Consider the following 19,047-nt stretch of genomic DNA (forward strand, 5'->3'; position numbering starts at 1 on the left):
TACTGAATCATTCCTTCAGCACAGGTCACCATGCTTATTCCACATGATCATTCCACCCTGGCCCCAGTAGGCTGGATTAGGATGGGAGGCCAAGCCAAAGATAATAGTCTTCAAGTAGCTTGGTCCCAAAGCTCTGGGGACCAATGACAAAGAGCTGTTGATGGTAGAAGACACCAGTGAAGATGCTCAGAGAAAAGGCAATATGCAGAAACTGGGAGGAAGCAAAAACCCTGAATTAACCACAAAGAGAATGAGAAGTCAGGCGGTTGCTGGTAGCAAGATACCTGAGTCACCATCACAATCCCTGGGGGTATAGTGGATGCTTCATGACCCTCTCTGCATTTGAGAGGCCTGGCTGGGCAGCTGCTGAGTTTCCTGCCTCTCCTAATATCCCCTGAATTTCCATCACCTGTCTCTCCCTCAGGGTCTTCCACATCACTCTGGGCCACCTACCTTGGAAAGCAAAGGATGATGCAGTGTTCAAAGTTTGACCACAGCCTGCTGGCCCTGTGGTATACTCATCCCTGTTGTAAGCTTTTATTGAGGCCTCAAGTCCCCCCAACTCCATCTTCCCCAACATCTCAACCCCTCCTGCCCACACTCAGCCAGACATCACTTCAACACTCAAATTGCTGAGCCCACCCTGCTACAACTTGAGCTCAGAAGAGCCCTAACTTTGTGCTTTCCTGGTAACTGGACATCCAGGCTACTGGACACATTGGAGAAGACCTCAAAATCCAGTGGGAAGACATCAGGGGGATCACTTCCTAAGTTATATGTCTAACCACTATGCTGTACACCTGAAACTAATATATTGAACATCAACTGTAATTGAAAAAAAAAAAAAATCCATTGGGAGACCCAATTGGCTCAACTCATTACTGAGTCTACAACTGTCCACAATTCTGCTCTGGTGCCTGCAGCCCCCTGGCTACCATTGCAATCTTTACCTCTCCCCTTGTTCCCAGCCTGACCATTGTGAATCTAAGAGTCTAAAGCCAAGGTGAAACAGAAAAGGAGCAGCAAGGGGTAAAAAGGCAAGGATGAAACCTTGTGGGGAAATAGGAGATTAAGGTATGTTTTTAAGATAAGAAAAAGCATGTTTGTAAACTGAGTCATTAATAATTAGGCAATTAATATTTACACAGCACTATATGCCCGAGTGGTATCTAAGAGTTGTGTGTATTTCTACATTCAAGCCTCATAAAAACCCTATGAGGTAAGCACTATATCCTGTTTTATGGATGAGAACACTAAGGCACAAAGCAGTAACTTGCGGATAAGCTAGAATCAGGATTCAAATCAGACAGTCTGGTGCCTGAGAAAGACGGAGAAAATGTCTGACCTAGCAGAGTCCCTAAACCAGCCCAAAGCACATGGTAAACCCGCCCAGAGGTCTAGATATAGTCAGGTTACTGTATGAGGCTTGTTCATGACTCTAGATCCTCCCAACACTAGCCTGAGCCTACTCTTCCTGTCTCCAGCCAGTGAGCTCCTGGGAGACAAAGGCAGAGACTCCCACCCCCTTAATCCCACCTCCACATAGCAGGCAGAGCAGAGGGAGAATCATCAGACAGACAAACTGGCAGAACTTTTATTTCCTAACCCACTTCCTGGAGCTCTGTCAGAGGCAGATCACAGGCACTGTAGATGGAAGGCAGAGTAAGCCCTTCTTAAGCAATCCAGAACCCGGCTAAGACCCCACACCTGTTACTCTTCATAGGGGCCCCTTTCCATATGCCAGAAGGAAGGGGAATCAGAACAAGGAGGCCCACCCTGTAGATTCAAGTCCTGTTGGAGATGTTGAGCAGTTTTAGAGGCTTCTTGGAGAAGGCACAGCCATCCTAGACATTCAAGCATGGAGAATAGCTTGCTCAGCAGGTCTTCAGGACCGGGTGTCCCGAGCCCTTCTTCGGGGTCGGGGGCCACAGCTGGAGCTAGGTGTGGAGCCCAGGCCAGGGGGTGCCCCTGGGGGCTGGTAGCCACATTCATTGGGGTCCAGGGGGTCCCGGCTGAGCAGTACCCACACTGCAGGCACATGTCGACGTACTGTGAGAGGATCTAAGCCTGTGTCCGGTGAAGTTGGTACCCAGCTGTCCTCAGTCTGCAGGAAGCGCAGCTTGGTAAGCTGGTGCAGGCCTGGTACCCGTCGCTTGACAATCTCAGCACAGCTGACAGCCTTCCCTGCAGCCCGGCCAGAACCTGAGAACACCACATGTCTTGTGCTGCCGCCCTCCAGCCGACCCAGTACCAGCCCCAGCAAGTTGCGGATTTTGCTGCCATCTCGGACCCGCATCTCCAGGGTATCAGGAGGTAGCTGGGGCATTGGGGAAGGTGCTGGGAGTTCCACAGAGCCAGCTTTCCGGTAGTGCTCCATCCTGCTTGCCGTTGCGTCTGAATCTCACTGCCCACTGCAAGGAAGTATCAGATGCATGCTCAGGAATGTGCCCCTGGCCATCCCCCACACCCTGGCTCTTCAGGACATAGCCCTGGTTCCTCATCCCAGACTTCCCAGGAACAAGGCGATATCCCCTCACTCCCAGCTTCTCAGGACAGGCGCCATACTTGCCTCACCTTGGGAAGGGCTGTACCCAATACACTCCCATTACCCTGAACAGGGCCATAACCCTCTCTCCACCCGAGGCCGAGACAGAACCAAATTCCCCAGACACTGGGCCCTTTAAGATAGGTCCAAGCCCCCTCAGAGGGGGACAACACAAACTCCCTAGGTCTGGGACCAAGCCTGCCTCACCCTGGGCTCCTTGGGACAGCGTCCAGGCTCTCCCCCCAGACTCCCTGAGAACAAGCCTGAGGGCTCCTCACTTCAGGCTCACCAAGGACAGGGACAAGGCTCCCTCACCCCGAGGCGGAGACAAGACCCCTCATCAAAATGCTCCTCAAAGACAGAACTGACCCCTCCTCACTCCGAAATCCCCAGGACAGGGTCGAGCACCCCTCGCCCAGAGATTTCTAGAGTCATCTCCCTTAACCCAGGTCACTGAGAAACTCAGAGTAGAGGCTAGACGCGGACGGTTGCTCGGGTTACTACTGACATCGGTCCCGCCGGCCTCGGCCGTCTCCATTGCCACAGGCGGCCCCCAGTGTCCCGCAGGCCGCACGGCCGAAAAGTCGGCCTCTCCTGCCCACCCCCTACCTCCAGGCGACCCCCCAAACCCGCTAGGTTCGGGCTCTCACCGCCGCAGCTGCGCCCGCCTCAAGCTCTGTTCAGAATCAAGATGGCGCGCGGGCCGGGAGCGCGCCGAGGCCGCGGGGCCGCGCGGGGCGGGGGCGGGACCAGACCTGGGGGGCGGGGCCGCGGAGCCCCGGGAGGAAAACCGGGTGACTAGGTCTAGTCTAGGAGCGAGCTCAGCCTGGACTTCCAAGGACCCCAAACACACGCTGCCTACGCTGTACCGCCCTGGGGAAGGGGCCCTCCTATTGGGATGGAGAGAGGCCTGCGGAGGAGAGGAGCGGCCATCAGAGGAGTCCCGCGTCCGAAGGAAGGGGAGGATTTGGCCCTTATAAGACGGCAAGGATGGCGTCACTAGTTGAGCACACCGCAATAGCAAAGGCGCCGTTGCGGGCTTCACTTCGGACAGAGGCAAGAGGTTCCGTTTTGAGTGGCTGCTGCTGCGCGGGCGAGAGCCTTGGTCACCGAGTTCCAAGCTTCCACCTCCTTCCGTGGGGACTAGCGGGCCACGGTGGGTTTTCATCAGGAGCCAGTCAAAATAGGTCGTGTGCACAGCTCACTCTGGCTGCGGCCAAGCAAGGGTGGGGGGGGGGGGGAATCAGGCCGCAATCGCTGGTGACTACAGGCTGCTGGGTCCCAGAGGTGAGGCCACTGAGACATGTCCGGTGCCGGGCATTTAATAGGCGCTCAAATACTTGTTAAATGATTTGTTCAAAGAATGAACCAGAGAAATGGCAGGGGGGATGGAGAAATGTGGATTAAGTTGGGAGCGATGAGAAGCTGGCGACCATTTGGACAGAGGAGGGAAGGGTCAAGGATGACTCCCAGTTTCATACTTCGTTTGGACATGCTGAATTTGGACATGATGCCTGAGACCGCGCAGGTGGGGTGACTGGGCAGGCCGTTGTAAAGGAGCCTGGGGCCACAGAGCTCCCTGACACCACAAGGGGGCAGCAAACACTTGGTGGAGTGAGGTGACAATCTCAGTCTGCTCTTTCTCAAGCTTCCTTCTTCTCATTCCCTAATGGGTCACCCCTCCCCAACGCCTGTATCGCACCTCTTCTAGGTTCCCCTTCTCGGCTAATTGCACCAAGAAGGCTACCAACTGAGAAATTTCAAGGCTCCTCTCCACCTTTGCACATGCTGCTCCTTGGGCTCTCAAAGACCCTGCATATTGCCCTCTAGGGCTGCCTCCTCCATCCTTTTCTTCTGTGTCTCAAAGGACCCTGTGCCAACCTGGTGGGACTGCCCTTTTCCTAGACTGTCTCACAGCTAGCCTGTGCAGAGCAGGGATCAGGTGGAACCGACCTGTATCCTCCCTACCTGGCATGGAATCTTACATAAACAGGGATAATTAGTAAATGTAGGATAAATGGATACATAAGTGAATGTTCCACTCACATTAATCAAATAAGAGCATTTGTCCTGAGAGCCCCATACCTTCCAGAAAACCAGACCAGGATGAGTATAGCTCCTGGTTCAACCACTAGAAAGGTTGACAACTCTGCCCTCCATGACCCCCATCCTCACTCACCCCCATCCCCACCCTAGACCAAGAAGCAGGCACATTCCTCCAGTGATCTCTATAGTTTATTGTCACTGGAATAGGACACTGATGAGGGGAGGGGGTACAAAGAGAAAATCTCAAGTAGCCAGACCTGTGACCTCAGAGCTCCACCTGAGTGCGGAGAGGTAGGCTATGAATCCAATAAATATGGCCCCAAAGTCTGACTGCCCTGGCCCATCCTGGGATGGATAGCAGCCATCACTCCTCTGCTGGCTTCACTTGCTTGGCGGCTTCTAGCTGGCAAAGAAGCTCATCCCACTGCACAAATTGCTTGGAGAGAAGCATTGTCTAGTTGCAGGTCAAGGTGAGAACATGAGTCTGAGTGAGGTAGTGCTGATACTTTGCATCTGCCAAAAGGGTAGGGGAACAGGGGAACCAACAGGCTGGTTGAGATGGGATGAAAGACAGAGCTACAGATGGAACAAAAGGCCAGGGCTTTGGACAGCTCCTCAGAGGCCTGGTTGAGCAGAAAGGATACAGTTTTGTTGTATTCCTCCAGGAGAGCCTTGGACTCCTCAGTGATCTCCACACACTGGTCCTGTGGGGCCAAGGTATGGCAGAGAGAGGAGTTGGACAAAGCCCTCACTTCCCATTAACCTTCCTGTCTCATCAGGGACCCTCACTCCCCACAGAGCCTAAGATAAGGTGATGTTTAACCCCAGAGCCAAAAAGAGCAAATTTCTAAAAGGATACTTTAAGGCTCCAAAATGGGTACACTAACAGCAGTTTTAAGGTTGATGGAAGGGGGAATAGACCACACATTTAAGGAAACATTTCTGTTAGTGTATGTCACCTCCTCCCCGTCCCATTTTCTGAACCCTTTTTTAATTTACACTAGAGCCTGGGAATGGGGGTGGGGGGGGCGGTGACACAAAAAAACAGCTCCTTCACCCACAGCTAAGGACACATAATCTCCAGGAATTCTTTGGTACCTCCCAATTCAACCTTTTGGTGTCTCAGAGTAACCCTACTTTGGGAGGCAGGAGATCTGGATGTGGCCCTATGCAAATCCCTTCCCCTCTCTAAGTCAGATGAAAGATAAAGGATAAACTCCCAAGTTTCCACTGGAGCTGATATCAGGGGAGCCTGAGACTGTTTCCCCAGGCAGCAGGGGTGGCGACTGGAAGCTTCACCACCTTCCAGTTTTCTCCCTTCCCATACCTGCTGCTGGATGTGGATCTGGGCCAAGCGCTGCAGGCAGGCGGCATGCTCAGGAACAGCTGTAAAACAACGCACACTGCCTGATGATGCTTGTGCCTTCCCCCAGGACTGCTCAATAGTCTATTAGGTCTTTGGCAGGATTAGAGTATTGAGTGGAGAAACTAAACAAACGCCAGGCTTCATTGACCGCTGCAGCTAAAGGTGGTGGTGGTGGGGGGGCTCCTTGCTCACCCTAGTCTTACTCTAGGACCCAAAGAGGAGGGGAAGATACAGGCTCCTAGAAGACAAAACCTTGGGGTCCTCAAAGTTGCCTCATACCCCCACTCTAGTGCCATAAGCAGCAACAGGTAAAAAGAGCATTGCCTATCATGGAATCTGTCTCTTTGCTCTCAGCTAGTGGGACCAGGTCTGCCTGTCCTACGGAACAGGGAGCTGCAGGTAGGCTGAGGATAAATGCCAGGTCCCTAAGTTGGCCATCTGAAATTCAACACCCAAAGCCTTGGCCACCATGCTAGGCCCAAAACTTAAGGCTGTCAGATGCTCAGCAGGTAGCTGATCAGGGGTAGGAAGGGGGAGCTTGGAAAAATACCTCCAGAGACAGACAAGAAGGATATCTGAATTCAATTAAAGTCACTGTCTGCTTGTCAAAACCCAGGCATAGAAACTGCTCTCAGCAGTGTGGCAGGAAGAATTCACACACATTCACATACCTGGCAGAGACTCTTACAGTAAAATCTGGGCTCTGTAGCATCCTGAAGGACAGATGCTGAGAGGTGTGATAGAGGCAGAAAGAATCCCCAGAGTTAGGCCTGTTGGGCTTACACTACTATCCTTACGCCCAAATTGCCCAGGGTTCTGAAACTGAGCTCTCTGTTCTGGCAATTCTTAATCCCAATGCAGGAGGCAAGTACCCCCACGGTAAAGGTAAAGACAAGGGCCCTGGCTTGTGTGGCTCGGATGGAGCATCATCCTGTGCACTGAAGGGTCATGGGTTTGATTCCTAGTCAGAGCACACAACCAGGTTGCAGGCTCAAGGTGCATATGGGAGGCAACCGATCAATGTATCTCTCTCACATTGATGTTTCTCTTTCTCCCTTCCTCTCTCTCTGGAGTCCACTGAAAAAACATGTCCTTGGATGAGGATTAAAAACAAATAGATACAGACAAGGAGCAGCCCGGCCGAGTGTGGCTCAGCGGCCGAGTGTGGCTCAGCGGTTGAGCATCGACCTCAGATCCAAGAGATTGCGGTTCAATTCCCTGTCAGGGCACATGCCCGGGTTGCGGGCTTGATCCCTGGTTGGGGGCATGCAGGAGGTAGCCGATCAATGACTCTCTCATCACTGATGTTACTATCTCTCTCTCTCCCTCTCCCTCCTTTTCTCTGAGATCAATAAAGATATATTAAAAAAAAAAAAAAAGACAAGGAGCAGACCCAGCCTGAGCCAAGGGAACCTGAGGCACAGGGAAGACCTGCCCATCCGCCCATCCCCAAGCAGAGTAGTGGAGAGATACCTTTTATATGAGCGCTGTCCAGCATAGGCACCAAAGCCTCCACCTGCTCCAGGAGTGCAATCTGGGAGAGGATAAACTGCTCCTCTGAGGTATAAACAGACAAGACAGTTGCCGTGAGGCAAGCCTGGGCACTGCTACTCCAATGCACAGGGCTGAAAACCTGTCAGGGGAGATGGCTGGGTCCTGGAACTTGGGGCAGCTACTCTGCCCATTGCCTCCTTTTCTAGGTGCACATTCCCCCATCCTGCCCTCAACCCCTCCTGAATACCTCTGGTCTGAGCCATCTTGAGCCCAAAGAGCCTCTAAGTTTCTCTAAGTCCCACCTTTCTCCATATTTTAACTTGAAGGCCTCTTCCTCTAGCCTCCTATCAACAAATTCAGTAAGCCCTTCTGAGGCCACAGGAGACAAATTACTTTGCGCTTAGGAACCCATACCCAAGGGCTCCTGGGAAGGGAAGGTCTGAAAGAGGAGACATGTGGCAGACTGCCAGGCAGATTCTGCTCAGTGGTTCTGGAGAACTGGGACCATAACAGAAGAGTCCAATAAGGAGAGCATGGCCCTGCACAAGGGATTTTAATGGTTGCAAAGAGTGGGAAGGGCACTAAAGAAGGGAGGACTGTTATGTCAAACATTTGTAGGCAAGAATGCTTGTCAATTAGTAGAGGAAAAAGAATTTAATTTGTTGAACTGGAGAAGGGAGAGCACAGGAAACAGAGCTAGATGACAGGGTAGATCCAGCAAACTGTAGAAGGCTTTGAATGGTAGGCTAAGGATTTAAGACATTATCCTAGCCGGGGGGGGGGGGGGGGGGGGGGGGGGGGAGAAAGAGAAAGAGAGAGAGAGAGAGAGAGACTGAGGTTCCTAAGTAGACAAAGTGGCATGCTGGAAACATGTTTTGGAAAGATGATACTGGACCACATGCAAGAGGGGAAGACTAGGGTCAAGAAGAGGGATTAGAAGACTACAACTGTTCATGTGTAAAGGGATGAATATTGAGGCAGTAGCCTCAGGGAGGGATGGAGAGGCTGGACTCAAGAATCAGTACAAGAGAAAATTTCCTGAACTTGATGCTTGAGCCTTAGCAATGGCTCAGGGGCATTCTGGTTCACAACTGTATACCTCACACCTAATATAGTCTGGATTACAGTAGATGATAATTAAACATCTTTTCAATGAATGAACAAGCATAGGTGCTTGGCAAACTCTACCTCATGGAATGGCTGACTAACTGATGAGCAGACATTGCTTAGAACTCTGAAATTCCAGAACTTTCTCACATGAAAAAAATATGTTGAAACTCATGCCAATATTCTCTCCCAAGTGCAATGTCTCTGCTCCCACCCTTTTCCAGAAGCTCCTCTGTCTAGTTAGCAGAAGTGAGGAAGGTTCTAAAGTAAAATCCTAAAGGCAGACCATTGATAGAACATTGGAGTAGCTCCCACTGTGGCTAGCACCATGGCCTACAACTGGCTCAGAAATATACCACACCCAGTGCTACTAGAGAACCACAGAACCACCTCAGGCTTCAGCCCAGACAAAGGCCAGAATTCCAGACAGCAGTTTCCAGGGCTTTATCCATTAGGACTGGCAGGAAGGCCATCTTGGTGCCCAAAGTCCCCCACAATTCACATCCCCAGATGCATGTGCACACCTGCTAAGATGAACTGCAGCTTAGAGGCATCAGGTATGGCAATGCGGTCAATGTACTCAGGATCCAGGTATTTGATCAGGTCTTCAACTAGAAAAGTAGCAAGATGGAAAATGGAATAGGGTTGGGAGTGAGGATCTGTTTTATGAAGGATACCAGGGGAATGGTCCATGCTGGGGAGAGCCTTGAGTGAGGAGCTGACACCTACAGTGTCCATTAGCAGGCCTCTACCAGGGCTCCTACTCCTACTTCCCTGTCTCTCCCCTCTGATCACCTGCTGGCTGACCTCAAACTTTAGAGCTGGGAGTATAATTGTTTCCACCACCCTGGGGCCCTCAGTATTCCCAGTGACCTATGTTCACCAAGGGTGAAAGGCCCCTTGCCCCTCAGTGCCACCAAGACAACTCAGAGCTTTATCTGATTTCTAGTTACTGAGCAGATTGCTAGCTCTGACACAATCAAAAAGGCATGGCTGAGCCAAGGCCAGGGCTCCAGTACCTAATTTCCTGCCTCTGAACCTTGCCTGTGGAAATCCCATACCCATTCTCCATACTTCACCAAAGGGATCTTTCAGACAGAGCCTTTATCCCATAACTTAGGACACTGTCATGGGATTGAAGTTTTACCACAAAAATAGAAAGCACACCCCAATTCACCATTTCAGCAGGGAAACATCTTCACATTCTATCCCCAAAGGGCAATTCCAGTGACCTAATGGGCTGAAGAACCAGGGGCAGGTCTCAGGAAGTATAAGTACAGAAAAGAAGACAGGCAGGCACCCCATAGAAACACTTACTCTTTTTGTACAGAATCTTCACTCTCTCTCTCTTGCTGGCAATGTTCCCCAAAGCTACCTGCACCTTGACCAGACCATCAGCTATCTGTAAGGGGAGTGAAAGTTATTTCCAAGATTCACTACCTGATTCAAGGACTGAAAGAGGTAAAGAACTCTCATTCCCTCAGACTCCCAAAGCTCTTTGCCACAGAAATCTAGATTGGTCACTTTCTGTTGTATTAAAGGAGATGCAACAGCACCTTCTGGGAATCCTCAGTGTGAAGAGGGACATAATCATGTACTCCTTGGGGGAGTTTCAAGTCTGATTGGAGAGGTAATGAACTATTTTAGAGTTTATGGGGCATTAGCATATACTATATATTATTTGGTTCCTACTTCTCTGACTGAACCTACCTGGGTTTTAAGGGTAGTGGGTGAGGAATTCCAATCTTAAAGGGCTGAATAGATGAAGAGGCAATGGAAGTGAATGATCTCACTCAGGTCATTTTAGGTTAGAGGGAGAGGAATACCAAAATTCAAGGGTCGAATATATGGGGAGGCAAGTAAGACTGAGCAGCACAGCCAGGACGTAAAAGAAAAACCAGGAGGGCTAGCGTCAAAGGGAGAAAATGTTTTGATAAGTCAGTTCTCAAATGGGGCACAATCTGCTAGTGACAACTAATTGCACAAGGGTGTACAAACATACATCATTACCTCTGATGCACTTAAATCCAGGGTATTGCTGACACTCTAACTTCAGGCCTTCCCATAGAAAAAAGGGGATGGGAGGGCAACTGAGCTTCACCGCTGTCAAAATTCAGTAACGGTGTGAAGCAGTGCCAGTTCACACTGGAACACCCAATATCCAATCCCTTTCCCTCCTAATCTTGGTCCTCTCAGACCTCACCTCTCACTCCCCGCGCCCCGCCCCAGAGCCTTCCTTATGCACCCCTGTTCTGCCTCCTCTAAATCCCATGGACCTCTTTCTGCACAATGCATCTAGCAATTAATTACACAGGGCTCCGTGGCGGCCCCTCCATTGTGGACTTCATCTCTTACTGAAACTCTCATTAGTCAATTTCCCGAGTGTGTCAAGTCTTCCCAACTGGCCCGCGAGGGCAGGGGCGGAGTGTTAGTCACAGTTCATACTGAGCTCATTTGAAGCGGGCCTAATAACCCGCAGTTCCCTGCATGGGCATGGACCCCGAGGGTCCAATATGCTCCGGAGATCTCGGACCTTTGTTATTTCAAAGGCCGGACTACAGGCGACGGGACTGAAATGACATCCATCCCGAGGCCCAGGCCAGGAGACCGCCCTTGTCTGCCCCAGAAAGGGACCACTGGACCTCAAATCGCTCACCTTCCGAGAGCCGCGCGAGCCACCCGGCCCATACACCCAGCGCTCCAGCTCCTCCACACGGGCCTGTAGCCTCTGCACATCGGTCACAGCTGCCATCGCTACCGCCCCGCCTCAGCTGGGGAACAACCAGAGGGTGGGACGTCCGCCCGAATAGAGGAGGCTGGCCAATCCGAGTGCATTGACGCCCCTCTATACAGGAAGTGACGCTAGACTTAGGCCTTTAGTGCCGGAAGTGACCGGCAGGGCGGGGAAAGGAGTCCAAAGCTGTCTAGCTACCTAGGCAACGGCCACCGGTCAGGCCCCCCCTAGCTTCCAGCTCCTGCTTGTGAAGACAACTTTTACCATTCTTCTTCTAATTTCAGGGTACCAAAGAGGTTTCCCCACCTCATTCCCCGAAGTTGCGCATATAAATACTCCCATTTTTCCAGGATTGGTCTATTCCCATAGATCAATAGGAGGCCCTGTAAAATACCACAATCTTTTAGAGTCTAATAAGGTTCAAGCGATTAAGTGCTTTGCCCAGGCCCACTCAGTACTATAGTGGCAGAATTAGGATTTGAACTCAAGCAGTCTGATTCATGAGACCGAGCTCTTCTACTTTCATGGACCTTTGCTATTCTGTCTTCCCTCTGAGAACCCCAGCCCAACACGGCACGTGCATACCACACAATTCCTTTCCAACCCCCGGATCCAAACAAGAATAAGAGGCACTGAGGAGGGAGGGGCTGCAGCTTTATTATCCAGATGTGACCTGAGGGACATCTCCTTCACAACACCCCAATCCAGCCCTTCATCTGGCTCCTGAAGAGAAGAAGCAGGTCTCACTCCAAGAGGTAGGGCCCTAGAGATGACACTGACACAGTGGGGCATGTGAGGAGATGACAGGGGTTATCAGGGGCAGGGCTCTTTGGGAGATGCTGCTGGAGTTGGCTAGAGAGGAAGTGCCCTCCCTTTACAATGAGGTAGATGTAACATCAAAAGAAAACTCTTTGGCTTCAAATCCACATGGCATGTGGGGGGAGTGGTTATCTCCCAGGTCTGGGTCCTAAAGTGGGCCCCCTGGAAGAATCAAGGTGGAAGGGATGTCTTCCCCACCCAACAATGGTCTGGGACTCTTAATTCCAAGTGGGAGCTCTCAGGGTGAGGTGCTGGAAGGGGGCCCTGTAGGAGTTGGGGGTGCAGGGTTAGTTGGGCCCTGGGAAGCTGGCAGAGGCTGGCGGCGGGCAAAGAGGATGCCTGACAAAGGGATGAGGAGATGGTAGAGAGCAAATACAAGCAGGAGGGGGGATGGCAGGGAAACAGAAGAAGGAAACCAAAGTTAGTGACTCGATTGCTAGAACATCACACACATACCTCTGCCACAAACCAATGAGGACAAACCCCTTGGATTAGTTAGAGACTTATATGCCAATATAGATACCCTTGAACAGGTAAACAATAAATACTTACACTGATACATAGGCCCATGACAAGGCAGACATCCTATGGTACACATGGTACCCATAGAGAGGTCATGCCTTGGACCCCATGCCATGTAGACAGCCCCTTTAACCCATGCCAGTTTGGCAATCCCCTGAACCCCATATTACCCATGCAAGTTTGGATATCCCTGAATCTCATGCTAGTAGAAAAAGCCTAAAATTCCCACGCCAATGTAAATACCCCTGACCTCATGCCAGTGTAGACAGCATGCATTACCCATACCAGTGTAGACCACCCCGTTGATCTCTAGGGCCATGTTGATACTGCTGATGCCACTGCCTGCCAGATTAAGAGGCCCATCCAGCCGCTCTTCTGTCCAGGAGGGGGCAGGAGAGTCACATTTTTGGGAATCAGACTTCAGACTTACAAGCTCCCCCCTCCATCCCTATAGACATCCCTATTCCACTTCAGCCCCACATCTGTAATCACACAGTTGTCTATATCTATCTGCCCCACCTCTGAATGCCTATCAGGTGATGGGTCTGTCCTCCCACAGTGCACAGCCCCTTCTCACCCCTTAGGGGAACCTTGCCATGGGGCACAAAACTGGGGGGTGCACCAGGTCGAGGTGGGTCCATGGGCCCCATCAGCACAGCCCTCTTCTCTGGAGGCTCCTCTGGTGCCAACTTCTCCCGTGCAGATCCAAATGCCAGGCCCACAGGCAGTGTCAGTCGAGAGGCTGGAATCCCACTCTCCTCTGGAAGAACAGGTCATTCAGCTCTTCTGGCCCAACCAACTCAGTCTCTGCATTTGGTTCTCCCCCTAGGCCTGGGACCAACGGAGGTCAGTCACCCAAGCTCAAGCACCAAGTTCAATCTCCACTCCCATCCAGAGTCTCGGCCTAGAGGCTCTCTGAAACTGGAGAACCAAAAGGACCAATATATTGATTTTTTTTTTTTTTTTTTTTTTTTAGAGAGAGAGGAAGGGAGAGAGACAGACAGACAGACATTGGTTGGTTGTCTCCTGTAGGAGCCCCAACCAGGGATGGAACCTGTTACCCAGGTATATGCCCTGACCAGGAATTGGTAATCGAACCCGCCACCCTCTGGTGTACCGGCGGAGGCTCCAACCAACTGAGTCACAGGGGCCAGGACCCAAAGGGCCAATATATATGCCTAGGTTGGTCCAAGACAATTGGGAGGATTTCCTTGTTCTCAGTTGTTAACTAATCCAGGTCACAGGAGGCACCAACTACATGCAAACAGGAACCCTGGGTGGACAGGTGTGGAACAGGATTGCTTTGGATAAAGGACCTTCAGCACGGTACCACCGTAACCCTTACTCCAGGGCTCCCAAGGCTTCGTTGACCCCAAACCTCAGGACCCCTAAACTTTAGAGTGCATCAAATCTCAGTGCCCCATCAGTCCGTACTGTCCCATATCTCAATGCCTCCCACACTTCAGAGTCCCCATATTTTAATGTTGCCTGTATATCAGCGTACCCCTAGGTCTCAGAGACCCTCAAACCTCAGCCCCTCCCCCTCACACCTTTCTTAATGGGGCTCGGGCTCAGCTGTGCGCAGGCGAGCGCCGGCAGGCCGGAGGCGGGGCCCTGAGCCAGGCGGGGGCCGGGCGCGGCCGCTGGCGGGGCGGAGCCAGGACCCGGGGCTGGACCCGCAGCGTCCCGAAGGGGCGGCCCCGCCACGCCGAAGAGGGGGGCGGCGGTGTAAGCCTGACGACGGCCTTCGCGCCGGTTGCTGTCGATGGCCGCCTGGAGCTCCCCCGGGGAGCTGAGCGCCCGCGTCTCGCACTCGTATGGGTACAGGTACTTCATGTACCTAGGGGCGGACGGGATGTGGGCGCGGGGGTCTAGCCCTGCGCCCAGACGCCCGCGCGGGGGCCACCTCGCGCCCCACCCCACCGCCCCCTCCAGCCTCGTGCTCGCGCGCCTGGCCTCACTGGGTGCGCAGAGTGAAGGCGGCCGACGTGATGGTGGTGGGCAGGCTGAGGCCGCGCGTGACCTCCCGCCACACCTTGCGGTTGATGACTTCCACCAGGCCGCCCTTGGCCGTCACCAGGCGGAACAGCGCGTACAGGTCCAGCACCTGCTTCGCCATGATGGGCACCCGGTTCACTGGCGTCCCTGGTGGGGGGTTGGGCAGAGAGTCAGGACACAAAGACTAAGACCCTGTGTGCGGGCATCCTCGGGGGCTGAAGGAGTCACCTGCCTGCACGAGGCCGGGGTGCAGGGCGGGGCACCGAGAAAGAAGGGGAAGAGGGGGAGGTGGAAGGTGTTGATATTGCAGACAGAGCCCATAGAGCCCCAAGGAGGGACAGGACGCTAGACCAGGGGTAGGCAAACTTCTTCTGTAAAGGGCCAGATGCTAAATGTTTTAGGCTTTACGGGCCAAGCGGTCTCTTCGGGACTACTGCGCTCTGCCACTGCACCCTGGAAGCAGCTGTGCGGCTGTGTTCCAATAAAACTTTATTTGTGGGCTCTGAAATTCCAATTTCACGCGTGTGGAAATGTTATTTGTCTTTTAGTTTTTTACACTGTTTAAAAATATAATAACCATTCTTAACTCTCAGGCAGCTAGATTTGGTCCGCAAGCTTTAGTCTGCCGACCCCTGGGGTAGACCGTAGGAAGGACTTCCTGAGAGTGCCGACGAGCCCGACTCCCCCAAGCAGCGGCCGGGGGGTGGCTGTCTGAGGCCGAAGGATGGTGGATGGAGAAGCGGCGGCCCCTGCCTCGGCTCAGCAACTCCCGCGCCGCCCCCGCCCGGCCAGTCCTGACAAAGGGGCCTGTCTGCGCTGAGCGATGGGCCCCAGTTAATTCCTTACCGATCCCGTCCCCTTCCGCTGCCGCCTTTGGACCCGAACAATTAGCTGCGGCCTGATTAATGGGGGAAAATTATCGGCCCCGCGAGACCCCCTCCCCCTGCAGAAGGTGCGGAGGGAGGCAGGACTCCAGGGAGGGAGGGAGGACTCGAGGGAGGCACAGCTCTGGGCCTGGTGGGGGAAGTGATAGGGTCTGCTCAGACCACCCTACCCCAACTCCCAGTGGAGGGGAGACCTCAAAAAGGGGCAGGGAGGGTACACTGGGGCCAGAATGACTAGGTTTCCCAGGGGAGCAAAAGGACCTGGGGCCCCACTGAGGGTCCCTGGTCAGGACTGGGTCTGTAAGGGGTGTTGGGCCTGGGGTGGAGGCCTGAGGGATTGGGCCAGCTTCTGCACTGGTGTGTGTGTGTGGGGGGGGGGGGGCAGTGCAGCCAGTTAATTAGCAGCTTATCAGGCCACGCTCGGAGTGAGTTAATTAGCTTTGTAGAGAGAGATAATGAGTCAGTCTTTGGACCCATGAATCTAGGGAGAAGCCTAAGTGATGGACTGCCACCCACCCTGATCCCCTCCTGGACCCTTCTTGCATTCTCTTTTAGCTCTGAGATTTCTGGAAAGGAACTCCTCCTCCTCCACAGCCCCAACTCACATGGTTCTCAGCCTACCCCTTGAGAAGTCCTTCCTTCAGTCTAATCCCAGTCCTTCCTGCTGTGGAGCACACTGGGTGTCCCCTGCCTGAAGCAAGGGGGAACTGAGGAGAGACAAGGCTGGAGGAAGGGAAATCCAAAGAGGACCAAGGTATTCCCAGCCTCCCCCCCCCCAGATCAGCCCCCTACCAGTTCCCCTTCCCACCTTCCCAATTGATCCCACACTCATTAACCTGCCAGTGGGCTGGCCACTAATTAATTGCTGGGTGGAGGAGGAGGGCAGGGTCAGAGGTTAAAGACGCAATTGTGGCCCCAAAGGATAGGTGCTGCCAAGCTCAGGCATCTACAGAGAGGACCCAATCTGGGGACTAAACCCTGAGGTCTCCCATCCTCAAGCCTGGTAAGTGGGGGTCTTTCCCTTACATCACTCCACTCACCCCTCTTCTGCATGAAGCTAAACAGGTCATCCAGAAATTCCTTCCTCTTGGGGTCTGCATCGAGCTCGTACAGCTGAGGAAGGACTGAGATCATTTTCCAGCTCTGCTCCCTCCCCTCCCCCCTGGGACCCCAACTCAGGTTGTACCCTGAATAAGGGTCCCCAGCTGAAGGGGTAAGTAGGGTCTGAAATGTGAACTCCCAGACATTATGCTCTCTCCCCCTGGGTGCAGGTAGGGGCACTTTTTTCTAATATACACAGAGACCCCCTACTGGCTAGTGGTGCCCTGGGCAGGTCAAACCAACTATCCATCTGGGGAGTAGAAGAGAGGAAGCTGTGGAGGCTCAGCTTGCCCTCCAGGGTGTGCACAGAGTGTAGGGAGGGAGTCAGGCTGGAGCTATGTTCCACACTGAGGAAACTGACAGATATATCTGAGGCATTCATTCACTCTTGGTCATTCCTGCAAGGGCTTCTTGCTGTCCACATCTCTGTGTGCCAGGGCTGGGGATGGTGACTCTAACCCATCCCTCAGGCAAGATTGATGCTCAGAAGCTCCTGGATTGAAACCTAGGGCCCCCACCACCTGGTCTGATCTCCTTCCAGGGACAGCAACCTGCCCACTACAGAAGCTGCCACAGAGGCAATGGCCCTGTACCACCCAGGATCTATGGGATTAGGACTTGAAAGGCCCAGGGGTAATCCCACACATTCCCAGTCACCTGAAGCCCCACCTCCAATATCATCTCCCAAATACCACCCAAGAGGAACAATCCTTAGAGTAAGTTATTTACCCAAGAGTAAGAGTCCCTGAGTAACACCTATAAGTAACACTCCATCCCCTAATAAGAAGTCTCAGTAAAAAAAAACAAATCCATGAGTAATGGACTTCAGAGATTCACCTTTAGGGCTATGCTCCCACAAGAACCGAGCCCTGAGTCTTAGATGGATGCCCACAAATAACATACATACTCTCCAAGTAATAATCCCCAGACTTATACCCAGGAGAAACAGTTGCTAGAGCCATATCTCCAGAGTAACACAGCCCTAAGTAACACTCCTTTTTACACTAATGCTACAGAGTACTACTCATAGATGAACACTTCTGAATAATACCCAAGACCAACACCCTACGGGTAACACCACCAGCATAGCACACCTACAGTCACAGCCCTGCGAATACCTTCATAGTGACAGACTGGAGTAGTGCCTTAGAATAACATCCAGATGGGTTCTGCAGGAAGGAGGAACTCAAATGCAGCCCTATGAGTAAGGTCTTGTCATTCCCAGCTGCACAGGGGCCCGTTAGTCACACTGTGCCTGTAGTGGCCATCACAGGCTGGGAACTGTCACCCATAAACCTCAGGCCAGTCAGAGGATTCAGATGGGGGAATGTGACAGAGAAGAGATGAAGGATCTCTCAGCTTGGGAAAGGAGTGGCAACCTCCATTCCGTTTCCAAAGACAAAAGTAGGCAGCCCGACACCCCCACTCGTTGCTGAAATATGACCTTGTGACTTGATGTGTAAGTTAGGGTAGGATGGTACTGGCATTAGAATCCCTAGTCCCCAGATCTTTCTTAGGCAAAAGAATTCTTAAAAGCTCCTACATCCCTCCCACTTTCCTTCCAGCCTCACCAAGAGCCTCCAGTCTGTCAGCGTCCATGCTTCTGGGTGTCCTCTGCACCTCGTAATGTTTGCCTACGCACTTCTTTCAATGTCTCTGGGTGCCTTTCTCTTCCTGTCACTATCTATCCTTCGGTCTTTCCACTGTCTCTCTACGGGTCTCCGTGTCTCTGTCCTTCCATCCTGGAGAGGGCAGCGGGGGTCAGTGGGCTACTGATCAACAGGCTCGGCTTCTGCTCAGAGAGGAGGAAGAGGGGAGGGCCTGACATTGAGGGGCTCCTACCTGTTTGAACTGCTCCTCGTAGGTCCACTCATGGGGATGAGGTCCAGGGGGCTGGCTGGAAGGTGAGCTGGGACCCCGGGTTCCTGGATGACTCTCCTCAGCTGCCTCTTTCTCCGCTCCAGCTTCCTCCCCCTCCTCATCCTCTCCCGTATCCTCCTCTTCCTCAGCCCCAGCCTTCCCCGAGGCCCTCTCGGGGGCCAGCAGAATGCGGGGGCCAGCCAAGGGAGGCTGTGGTGGCGGCGGGCGTGGAGGGGCCAGTGGCCTCACCCCCTGGGCCAGCCTGGCTGCCTGCTGCCTCTGCAGGGCTTCCATTACCGCTTCCAGGCGCAGTCGCCCCGCTGGTGGGGGGGCTGGCACCAGGCGGGGCCCAGAGGAAAGGGCCGCCTGTGGGAGAGGGCGTTACGGTTGCTGGGCCCTGCTGCCCAGCAGCCCCCAACTCAAGGGGAGGTGGTCATGGATTCAGGGAAGTGTGTGTGTGGGGGGGAGGCACAAGGGAAAAGACAGAAAGAGCTTTCTCAGAGACTGACAGAGAGGTAGAAAGAACAGGAGAGACAGAGTCAAAGAGACAGAAATGGGCATTGACTGAAGA

At 53.0% G+C, this 19,047-nt stretch overlaps 3 protein-coding genes across 6 annotated transcripts; all 3 read right to left on the minus strand.

The window, feature by feature from the left end:
- Nucleotides 1-633: 633 nt before the first annotated feature.
- RPP25L (ribonuclease P/MRP subunit p25 like) lies at nt 634-3,261 on the minus strand. Its single transcript, XM_087823198.1, has 2 exons — nt 3,196-3,261; nt 634-2,411 (listed from the first exon to the last, which is right to left on the minus strand). Exon 2 carries the CDS (start codon nt 2,375-2,377, stop codon nt 1,886-1,888), a length of 492 nt encoding a protein of 163 aa, XP_087679324.1. The 5' UTR covers nt 2,378-2,411; nt 3,196-3,261; the 3' UTR covers nt 634-1,885.
- Nucleotides 3,262-4,767: 1,506 nt separating this feature from the next.
- Nucleotides 4,768-11,310, minus strand: DCTN3 (dynactin subunit 3). Of its 2 annotated transcripts, XM_016223076.2 has the most exons (7): nt 11,215-11,310; nt 9,876-9,960; nt 9,083-9,169; nt 7,431-7,514; nt 5,919-5,977; nt 5,236-5,295; nt 4,768-5,045 (listed from the first exon to the last, which is right to left on the minus strand). In XM_016223076.2, exons 1-7 carry the CDS (start codon nt 11,308-11,310, stop codon nt 4,956-4,958), a joined length of 561 nt encoding a protein of 186 aa, XP_016078562.1. In that variant the 3' UTR covers nt 4,768-4,955. The 2 variants fall into 2 exon arrangements, with proteins under 2 accessions (XP_016078562.1, XP_016078561.1); XM_016223075.2 differs by having other exon boundaries at nt 4,768-5,295.
- A 1,039-nt stretch (nt 11,311-12,349) lies between these two features.
- On the minus strand, nt 12,350-18,770 carry ARID3C (AT-rich interaction domain 3C). Of its 3 annotated transcripts, XM_087823199.1 has the most exons (7): nt 18,459-18,770; nt 16,556-16,628; nt 14,595-14,778; nt 14,184-14,473; nt 13,211-13,393; nt 12,919-13,008; nt 12,350-12,450 (listed from the first exon to the last, which is right to left on the minus strand). In XM_087823199.1, exons 1-7 carry the CDS (start codon nt 18,768-18,770, stop codon nt 12,350-12,352), a joined length of 1,233 nt encoding a protein of 410 aa, XP_087679325.1. The 3 variants fall into 3 exon arrangements, with proteins under 3 accessions (XP_087679325.1, XP_087679327.1, XP_087679326.1); XM_087823201.1 differs by lacking the exon at nt 13,211-13,393; XM_087823200.1 differs by lacking the exon at nt 12,919-13,008.
- Between the last annotated feature and the right edge of the window lie 277 nt (nt 18,771-19,047).

This window comes from Miniopterus natalensis, chromosome 12, assembly GCF_054644295.1.
Source record: "Miniopterus natalensis isolate mMinNat1 chromosome 12, mMinNat1.hap1, whole genome shotgun sequence".
Lineage (NCBI taxonomy): Eukaryota > Metazoa > Chordata > Mammalia > Chiroptera > Miniopteridae > Miniopterus > Miniopterus natalensis.